This window comes from Madurella fahalii (genome assembly GCF_045866475.1).
Source record: "Madurella fahalii IFM 68171 DNA, scaffold_3, whole genome shotgun sequence".
NCBI lineage: Eukaryota > Fungi > Ascomycota > Sordariomycetes > Sordariales > Madurella > Madurella fahalii.
Window position 1 is genome coordinate 4,403,995 of NW_027263973.1, and position 10,891 is coordinate 4,414,885.

The 10,891-nt window shown below is 50.8% G+C and overlaps 2 protein-coding genes across 2 annotated transcripts; both read right to left on the reverse strand.

Annotated features, from left to right (window-relative positions):
- Positions 1-508: 508 nt before the first annotated feature.
- Positions 509-2,032, reverse strand: MFIFM68171_06708 (uncharacterized protein; the record flags this gene model as incomplete). Its single annotated transcript, XM_071062128.1, has 1 exon — positions 509-2,032. The coding sequence occupies one exon, from the start codon at positions 2,030-2,032 to the stop codon at positions 509-511; it is 1,524 nt and encodes a 507-aa protein (XP_070918229.1).
- A 3,960-nt stretch (positions 2,033-5,992) lies between these two features.
- On the reverse strand, positions 5,993-6,775 carry MFIFM68171_06709 (uncharacterized protein; the record flags this gene model as incomplete). Its single annotated transcript, XM_071062129.1, has 1 exon — positions 5,993-6,775. The coding sequence occupies one exon, from the start codon at positions 6,773-6,775 to the stop codon at positions 5,993-5,995; it is 783 nt and encodes a 260-aa protein (XP_070918230.1).
- Positions 6,776-10,891: the final 4,116 nt, after the last annotated feature.

Sequence of the window (10,891 nt, forward strand, 5' to 3'; positions counted from 1 at the left end):
ATATCCAGCTCGACGATGTATCGAACAATAGCCTTCTCTTCTTGATCTGTAAGCTTACGCGAATTGGCTAGAAGATCATATCGTATAGGCTTGCCGTCGCGTCGTCGTAAGAGAGTTGTATGGTGCACGTTATAGATCTTAGCCGCAGCTCGGAGGCTTAGATTTTTGTCCTTCTTAAGAGCTTCAAGGGCCAGGATCACCCTGGCTTCATTTAAAGTAGTAGGCATCTTGGGTTGCGTATCAAAAGTCGATGTTGCGTGGGGAGGTGGCGCGTTGCGTAGAAAGTGGTGCATTCGCTTATCTGGTGCACTCGCTTATCAAATACGTTAATGTAATTATTGTGCATTAACTCCAAGAAACTTCATAATAGTTCTGTGTAAAAATTATGAAATACCGAGAGAGAATGCGAATCCAATTAGCCCCTCCTTTTATACATAACTACTTATGCTATGCCTGGCTGGGTCTCAGGGCCTCGTAAACGCCCGTCATTTCCTCCCGCAACTCTCTGTCAATAATAGTGTGCAGGGAACCGATGATCCCAGTAACCCTCAGGTCTGGGGCCGTCATGCCATTCCAGAGGGGACTCTGGTAGGCCACGCTGCTTCCTCAGATTCCTGATCCGGCTAATGATAGGCTTTTCGTGGAACTCTCCGGGTCGGACAACAAGATCGCGGTCCTCCGGCGTCTTCACCCAGTCCCACAACGTGAGCATATCATAGCACTCACCTTCCCAGAGCCCATTCCCGATGCCGTCAAGCGCAAACCTCCACAGCCGTCGGGCTAGCGCATAGGCTGGGTCGTAGGCAAGGCGTCTGAAGACTGGCCCTGCAGCCTCATCAAAGGCCTCCTTGATCAGGCGGCGGGACGGCCTCCAGACATCACGATAAGCCCCTTGGACAGCTTTTTCAATGTTTAAAACATCCTCGGCGTATCCGCCCAGGAACCGCTCCCAGTCCCACAATCTGACGGGCGTGACGCATGCCACAAACGCTGGTACGAGGTGCGCCAATTCCCAGGGCCAGATAGCGCGGGAGAAAATTGGCCGGTTCGGGGGGGTTTCGAGGTCGGTGACGGCGGTGAGGGCGAAGAACTCGGGATCATCGGCCGTCTTGTTGAAGACGGTCGACGGTAAACTGGTATATTGAAAGCCGAAGCAGGCTGGCATGTTGTCAAAGTAGCCCATGTCTGAGAGCTCCTTGGCCATGGCCATCATCTTATCCGTGAGCTCGACTCGGAAGCGGTAAGGTTCGCCACGAGCAAGGTCGGCAGTTTTCCATTTGTTAAAGAGGGCGGTCATAGTGTCCAGAACGAGGCCCGGCTTGGTCGTCGTGCTGGGCTCGTAGGGCTGGGACAGTCTGGCGGTAGCATCGCCTTCGGGGAATTCCAGACGCTCCTCAAGGCAATACTCGTTCATCTGAATCTGCATGCTTGTAAACGGCAAGACTCGTACTTCCTTTCCTTCGGGGTCAAGAACAAGCCTGCCATACACAGAGCTCTGTGCCTCCAGCAGCTCCCGATACAGTTTCCCCACCTCGCGGGCAACCTGGCACCGGGTCTCAAGGCTCATCTCGCTTCCCCCGTACATGAGCTCGAGTTCCTCTCCACCAGCCGGCCAGGAGAAGAGCATGTAAGGGCTGTTGAAGATGTTGTTGGTCGCCTCGTCAAGCTTGACGAGGTCTAGAGCAGGGATCTTGGTATGTTGCTGTACAAAGCGCAATCGGGCCACCGCCTGATTCACGGGGTAGCGGTCTCTAGTTATCGGTAAGGCATGTTGAACATGTAAAAGGTACGCTTGCTGAGTTCCTTTATGGGTGAGTCTGCCTCGGTGGTATAACCAGGCATCACCGTCCACAGCCACAGTGAAGTCGTCGTCGTCGGCACCCGGCCAAACCGTCGTGCGGGCGAAGGTCCGGACGCGCTCCTCGAAGAGGTTCCAGGGACCCAGCCCATCAGTATCTGGCTCCTCATCGTCCTCGTCAGTCGTATCGTCCAAACTCAGGTCCGTTAAAGGCACCGATACATCTGACTCCATGCCATGGCCATATTCTGCGTCAGCTTCCCTAGAGACTGAGCTTGCTCCAGAGTCAGAGGCAGTGTCTGTGTCGGGAGTTTCCATGGCCAGGACCCTCCTCATAGGAGTGCAGGTTGTGCTCTCCAAGCTCAGATTCATCCTCTCAGGAATCGGAATGAACTCTAGCCTGGGCGTTGTCAACCCCGGCAGGATTGGAAGCCATTTTGATCTTCTGTTGTTCCCCCTAGAGTGACTGGAATTTAGGGCCTATATGTGATTTTGAGATTTTCTGGTGATTCCGTTGATTAAGTTGCAATGTAATACAGTGAGCCCAGCTTTTCCTCAAGTTTAAAAGTTTTCAAAGGCAAGAAAACTTAATCTTCACTTCACTGACTGAGTTGTTGAGTTGAGTTGACCGAATAACACGGGGTTGGGCTCCTTTTAATCGTTGGTACGGTTGTACGTTATGGTTACTTATGAAGTTAGACTTTGGTAATGGATTTAGGGCGACGCATTGTTTCATCAATAGGCTCTTTCACAACGGCTTCCCATCCTGGATTGCTGCTATTGAGGTTCTTTATGTCCAAACCGGGTCTGTTCATAACCATTGTGGGTTTAGGTAGTTATAGCTCCATTCTTTTTGCACAAATGTCGGATCATCACGATATGAAGATGCTGTGATCTTTTACGAGTAATCATCTATCTCACTTGATTGACCTTTTCCATGAGCAATCAATCCATGAGTGAACAACAGTCCGTGAGCTGATCCAAGCGGTAGCTCCCGTCCCACCCTGGGAGGAGAAGATAATGGCTGTTCCGAGCGCAGCATTGTGCATTGTGATGACGGCATATTGTTAATCTGCCAGCTGCCCCAGGCCTTTCCCCGGGAGCTCCTGGCACAAATTTGCGGTTATCTCTGCTGGTACTGTCAGTACAAACATCCCAGCCGTCCCACGCTCTTCGCCGGACCACAACCAAAATGACCGGGTCTGGGACTTGTGAAGTCTCAGTCGGGTCTCTAAGCTGATGAGTTTGGCGGCTGAACCTTTCCTTTATTATTACCTGTGCATCATTCCGAAGCCTGACTTATACTTCTTGGTTCGAACTCTCTCAGGTTGACCTGACCTGGCGGCCAAGGTGTTCGAAGCCAATATCAGCCAGGCCACCAGAGCACCCACTACAGTACACCGTGCTTTGACCTCGCACGGCAGAAGTTCGAGTCCACAACTGATATTCGACGCAGCGCCAAGCTGTCTTTGCGAGGCAGGTCTGTTGCCGGCCCTGGCCGCCCAGGACACTCTCGTGTCTTAAGAGAGGCACAGCAAGTTGACTGAGCAGAGGCAGGCGACTGGGCATGCGGTCCTGGTTCCGTTGCCGCCTCAGATTGTACCAAACCTGCTGGGGTTTGCATTTACCTTTGCTCAGCAAGCGGCATATTTTGTTTCTCGATCCGCCAGATGGCTCCAGTTCTACGTTGGCGTTACTCAAAAGCCTGGCTTTGACCAGCTCTGTGCGCGGACACCCGCTTGACGACGCCACGCCCAACTTGCAGCTAGTGCCCAATCTCGAGTTTTTACACTGCAACGGTTATCCTTCCGTTGCCGAGTCGTTTTCCGCCGTCGTTGCGTAGTCTTAGGACGCTCGCCGAACCGCCCCCGCTCACCGAGCTGATTCTCACAGACGCACGTTTGGCGGTGACATCTTTCCTTCACCTCCTGAGTGTACGTATGCCCTATGCTCTGGAAGGTTGGTATGTGATGAACAGCGAGACCCCCTTCCCTGTGGGATGTGGACGAAACTGTCGGGTTTGGCGAAGTCGTTGCCGGTCTGCAACCTTGGAGCCAAACACTCAAGGAGCTGTGTTCTGCAACGTACAGTAGCTCATTGCCCGAGAGGCGCGACTTTTTCGTAGCGTCAGTCTCCTGCGCGAGTTTCGGGTTCCTGAGAATTACACGAATGGAGGCGGCTTTGTTTCGACTTCTATGGACACGTAGGGTCCGGGGGAGAACGCCCTTACCTCAACACAACCCTTGTCACCTTGGTGCCCGTCACAACGACTACTGATGTCTCAATGCTAAGGTGCAGCTAACAGGTTGCATTGCTTTACTGGTGCCCGTGGGTGTTAAGATTGCGATCTAAATGCAAGCTTTCTCCCAGAATACCTCCGTACCTCTACCTGGATCCTTTTGGATCGTTGGGCGCTCCCCACGATCCAGCCCTTGTTGGCCGATCCCTGGCTCATGAACGATTAGCACTCCCGGATGCTAGGGGTTTGATACTGTGCGGGTAGGACTGAGTATTATTAACATGGAGAGATCATGTGCCCTACCCGCATGTATCTTACCTTAAGGTGCCGCAATTTGGACTGTTGTTTTGGTTGTTGGGTTCAAGGACTGTTGGTGTTGCATAATCGGGGGCTGTTGCGTCAGAGAGGCCTGTAGGACCGAGGGGCCGCTGTGTGGGGGTAGCTGTTATGTCGAGAAGGTTGTTTGCGTCGGGGGTTCGCGGTGTCGAGGTAGTTGTGAGCGGGCGGAGGGGGGAATGGCAGAGGATGGGGAAGCGGCGGAGGAAAGCGGTATTTGTCGTCAATGCCCACAAAATTGGCCACTTACCTCTATGCTTTGCGCTGCGGATGCCAAGGAGGCCAGGGCGATGTTGCCGATGACCGATTGTCCTGGATCACGATTACCCATGTTGATGTGTCAAGGGGTTCTGAGCGGGGGGATAGGCGCCCTCAATTCCTGATACCGCCATATTGATTCTTCTTGGCATCTGCGGCACAAAATACAGAGTTGAGGAGGCCAAGATGGTGGTCTAAGATGACAGAGAACCCCTATTCCACAGCTGCGTTTTTGGTGCCGAGGAGTTTGTTATGTTGTACAGCACCTAAAATGCTGTATTTCGCACTAGTCGGATCAAGCCGCCCCGGGAAGCCTTATCTCTGAATCTGGCATCCAGTTCAATCTCTTTTTCCCCAAGGAGGATTGCGCTACACTTGGGGGCCCGTCGTTGGTGTGTTCTGGGGAGAGTTTGAGGGAGCAATACGACTGATGGTTGGGGGTCTGAGGGTGAGAACTGTGCTGCTACGGCAGAGAGAAAGTTCAACTTTGGAGAAGGAATGTGGGATTGGAGAGGGGAGCATGATCCAAAAGAAACATGTGCTGTTGAAGGAGCAAACGGAGGGAAGAAAGGAGGGCTTGGCGCGCAGGCCGGAACAGCTGCTCGGCAGTTGGTGGCAAGTGATGTTGGACACTTGCAGCTCTCCAGCTGAGGAAAGACTGGCAAGCATCCCGTCGCCCTTGTTGTGGTGTCTTTGCTCTTGCGTTCCCCACCGGCCCGACAAATAGCGGATGTTACCTGAAGTTCAACAGGCCTAGATGATACAACCAGTATACTAGTCGTTTGTCAAATTGTATATACGACATTAGGATTCTACGAGCATGTTCCCAGCCTGTCACCCCTTACATGGAGAGTGGCAAACAAGTCGTGGGCAGAATGGATAGGGTATTGTACATGACCAGTCGGTCGTTGCAAAAGTCGAATTGTGCGACAGGAGGCATTGAGGCTTGAAAGGATATGCACTAAGGAATAATGCTGCTGTGGCCACGCGGTGACCGGAGTTCAACCAATTCGGCGGTACTTAGAGGAACGCTAATGCTGTGAATGTATAAACGCAATACGAGCAATTCCTTAATCCTCCCGAAAATCGGGCGACGTCGGTAATGTATCGGGCGGATTGCGAACTTTCCTTGTGGTAATCTTTGACAACGGGATTGCTTGGGACCAACATCAAAGTATTATGAGGCCTTGGATACCTAGTAAGTGGTAGCTTGGGGCTGGCTTCCGAGCGAGCGATTGCTTGCACACCCCCCCGCTGCAAGTGGTCTGCTAATGGAGGGGTTCATCCGTCGGAATATGCAGGAATCCGGCCTTTGGGCTCCCCCATAGCACCCAAGACCCCTCCAATCCCCTGATAACCGCCTACTCTCTCCTACCCTCACAAATCAAGAATGGAAACACCACTTCCGGGCCCAACACCCCACTCCCAGGCTCCGTCTCCACCTTCTTCGCCATCTCAAACGCCCTCTCAACCTTCACCTCGACGAACCCCGCCGTTTCCAGCACCCTCCTCATCTGCCCCGCCTCAATCCCGTGCCGCTCTACCCCGTCCATCTTGGCCTCGGGGTGGAACCGCCTCGCAGCCGGCCCAAAGTCCTCAAAGTCGGTCACCATGACCCTCCCACCGCTCTTCAGGACCCCGTAGACCGTCTCGAACAGCCGCCCCAGGTCCGGAACGTGATGCAGCACGAGGTGCGACACGACCAGGTCGAACCGCCGCCCATTCTCCGCCCGCCCCGTGACCGGATCGACCCGCAGCCTCTCGTCGTCCGGATCCTCCAGGAGGGCGCACACGCCCCGCACGTTCTGGAAGGTGGTGCCGGCGGGAGGGGACGATGAGGGCGGGGAGGGCGGCGCCTGCTGCTGCAGTTGCGGCTGCAGCAGCAGCAGCTTGGCCCGCAGCGCGTCGATCATGGCCTGCGCGGGGTCGACGGCGGTGACGGAGCGCACCGACGGCGCGAGCGCAAGCGACAGCAGGCCGGTGCCGCAGCCTAGGTCTAGGACGTCGTAGGTGGAGAGTGTGGCGGGCCCGGGCAGGCGGGCGAGGTAGGCGGCGTGGGCGAGCGCCGTGGCGCGCTGCACGTCCGGGTTGGTGTCCCATGACGCAGCCTCGGCGTTGAAGCGCGCTTGGTTTTGGGTGGTCATTTTTTTTTCCAGGGCCAGGTGATTAAAGCAAGATGGGTGTGATAAGGTAGGGGGCGCTGGGATGGACTGAAGAGATGCGGATAGGTTGCTAGGGATAAGGTTGGGTAAGCGATAACGCAGGCTCTACTGTGGTTGCTGTTGGGTGAAGTTGGTGGAATGGTGGGGGGGTTTCGTAGTTAGGGGATTGCGGGGCCTGTACCATGAGGCCACCGCCTTGGCCTTGCTACCCACTTCTCAGTTCTCACCGCACCGTGGACCGCCGTCGCGGTTCATCGAAAGTATTTGTTGTCTATGGTATTGCTTAATTGAAGCGAAGCTTCAATGCCCAGCTTACGAGTGTGGATACACGAAGTGAGCGAAGGCAAGAGCTTCGCTTCTACTTTCAGAGCAAATCTTCGAGTTATTGAAGCAGCCATTGGTCGCCACAATCTACCTCGAGGAGCAATTGGTCGCCACGTTCTTAGTATATCTTGGCTGCATACTTGTCGCACAGCCACAGCGGTCGGCGACATGGCCCATATGTTCTTCACTGGCAAATTTAGCTAGTAATTGATATCTACGCATGTGTGTTGTGACGCTTTGGATGTCAGGGAATGTCTAGAGCACTGCAGACAGAGCCTGCAAACAAACAAACAAGGGGTCCCAAAGAGGTAGCTCTCTAGCACGTGTGCCTTAAACTCCTGAAATCGAAGAATTGTAGATTGAGACTATCTGAGTCTATTGAATCTGCTAGTTTGATGCTGTTTACAGTGTATCTAGTTGTATTAGTATCTATATAAAGTTAGGTAATATAAATACTAGCCTTTAAACCTCTAACTATAATATAGATATTAAAGCAAGAAATGAAGGTATTTCTGTACCTCTTAGACTTTATATAAAGGAGTTGTTCTGGGAACACGTTGAGGGAGATAGATCACGATGTCTTAATACCGAAAAGACCTGGACCAGTGGGCGATATCTCAATGAATAGTCTCCTATTAATTATAGAGAGACTGATCTTTACAGATCAGAAGTTCCCTTTATAAGACGGTTTCCTACAGGGTTCTCATCTACCCTAGTACTGTAACACTATCCGCCATTATTTGGCCGGTTCTCTCAGTCTTGCCTAGAGGCTCTCATTACAATTTATTGTCCTCTCTATAGAACTTATCCTCAGGTTTAATAAGTTTTTATATTCGAAGAGTTTTCAGCAAAATTTTGGCTACTACCTAGATCTAGTAGGTTATACAGCTCTACGGTACTAGTACTCTACTCTTCTAGCTCTAGTATATATTCCGAATTATTATTAAATTATCCGGATTTCTGTCTAATTTCATATATTACTATTAATATATAAGCTTAGAAAATATAAAAGAGCTATATATATATCTCTAAGCTATAACCCTAACCCTAAGCTAATATCCTCTTGGCTATATAAATGGATCTATATATTGCAATTGATTTAATTAGTCTTGAAACAGGATTAAAGACATTGAAACCTAGGTCTAAGAAACTGAACTATAAAGAATCCGGCTCTTTAGAGCCGGATTTCAGACACTGATCCAGATCACAACGATCAGTATCTGTGTCTATATGATAGTTTCGTATCCCTGTACCTGAAACCTGGGCCTGTATCTATGGATCCAGATCACTGTGATCCGATGTAATCAAGTGTGATCCGAGAGCCCGGATTACTGGGATCTGTACGCCTGGACCTATAGCCGTGGATCTGATCCTAGTAGTTCAATGTAAGGAAATAAGGATAAGAGGGAGTTTCGCCCTCGTCTCTAAATCCTGTATAGAGCATAAGCAGATAGTCAGTTACGCAGACGTGTACACATACAATCAAACACACGATCAATTACACCCACACTGAAAAAACGCTTTGTATTTACAACTTGAACCCAGAACCTCTGCTCTATCTCTCTACCTACCTACCACTGTACTTACCGACTATACCTCTTTGTTGCAGGAGTTTCTCGCTCTCACAGGTTAAGTTTTCCATCCCAATCTTCTGCTTCTCACCTTGCTCTATACTAGGTAACAAAGAGGTCTTCACCTCTGACAGATATAAATAGAAGATGATACTGAGGAAAAAGAGAAGAAGGATAAGAAATAAAAGGAGTAAGAGGAGTAAGAGAAATAATAATAGGATATTATTATAAAAAATAAGGCTAAGGGAATAAGATACTAATAAGAAACACAATTAGATAATAAGGAGTAAGAGAACTAAGCTAAAAGGACAGTATACTGTTATTATAAATAGAGAAGGTGAGGGAAGACGATAGGAGGATAAAAGGAAACGAGAGGAATGATAGAAGTAGGGGCATTACCGTTATTTACAGCGGGTGATAGCCCTTATCTTATCTATAGTAATCGACCTTAGAGGAGACGAGTAAAGAACGAGAATTCAGATTTCGAAGTTGGTATACCTAGGGCTAGTGCTAATAGGGGTTAGACGTAGGAAGTATTTGGTACCTAGCTATATACCCCGAGCCCCTCTCTGTTAGTATCGTTGAAATGGATAGCAGAATCCATACAATTTAGTGGCACTAGCAGCAACTTCTCTCTTTATCGAGTAAAAATAGCTGCTAATGCTACGTGGTGTAGAGCAGATATATCTCGTGTTGTCAACTAGTATGCCGTTTTAGGCTTAGCCTCTAAGTGAAAAGTCAAGTTTCAGGGGGTTGCAAACCGTAATCTGGGAAACTGGAAGCACAGAACCACATTCTGGGCTATGGACCATGATCAGGGACACTAAACCACCGGAACTCCGGATCAGCGCGTTGAGACCACCAAGCCAGTTAAATAGGGCAGCCTGGGCCTACAAGTTCTAATGATCCCGTAATGAACCACCTCGCATATCTCCCCTTCAGGGTTGACTAGAACCGGCTCTAAATGACTGTCTGTCCCGTAAGCATCATGCAGACACCCGCACAGAAGCCAAATAGTGGTCAAGCCACACCAGAATATTCGTCTAAGTCTGTAGACGCGAAAAACCACCCATCACCGAAGCCGATAAGGGAGAGGGACAGAAGTGGCGCCAATTTCCGGAAGAGGTGGCGAACACTGGTTAAAACCGGCTGCGAGCTGCATCAAGACTACGGCGCCAGGATTTATTTCTCAATCTCCTTACCTAGAACACGAAGGGACTTTGTCTTCCGGTCCGGAAAAGAAGTTTCGCCAATATTGCCTGGTGAACTAGTAAACAACCTTGCCCCTTGTGACCGTATATATGCTAACGATGAATGAAATGCTCTATCCCCACCAGTGGTAACTACGGGGGTTGACGGTATAGCACAAGGGAATAGAGGTGGTCGACTTCGGAAGGAAAGTTCTGTTGTGGCGTGTAAATAGTAGTAATTATGCCCAGAGTCACCTAGAATTGTTTCCTGCCTGCCGAACCACTAGCAACCGGGTTGGGTGTTATGCTCCGATCAGGTGCAATCACCCCTGTCACCTGAATCTCCCTCATCAGAATTCTCCACCATGACAAATGAGTCCCCTATGCAATCCCCCCCGCGAATTCCCGCTGTCGGTGGGCGAGATCGGTGTGCTGTGACGGACTGGTGGTGTCTACGTCTCAGCTAGAGCCGTATGATTTGTCGGGTTGAGAATGTCGGCTTGACTGCCAACCACTGGCACCAGAGATCTCCGAGAGGCTGGAGGTAGCGCTTGTCATACTTTCAGATGCTATGTTGACCGTTGGTAATGCGTTTGCGAGATTGGAGAGCTTCGTAGGGCAGCTTGACAGACGTCCAAGCAAGCCAGGATAGTATCTCTAAAGGTAACTTAGAAGCGACGGCGCAAGCAAGTGAGGTGAAGCAACCGGTCCGCAGCTCCTCACTTGTTCACCGCCTCATGCCACCCAGGTGATCCTCGAACTGGCAAACCAATACGATAAGACTGGTGATAGGACCCTGGAAGTACTTACTAAGCCGGATATAATGGAGGAGCGTTCCCAGAAAACGGCCGTTTGTAACTTGGTGCTCGGCAAGAGAAAGCCTCTTACCCTTGGCTACTACCTTGTCAGAAACAGAGGTGGCGACGATGGCGCGGCCAATACGGAAGTCGCTCAACGGGAGATGTTCCGGCACGACCTTTGGCGCATGCTTCCAAGAGAGCGGATCGGTGTTG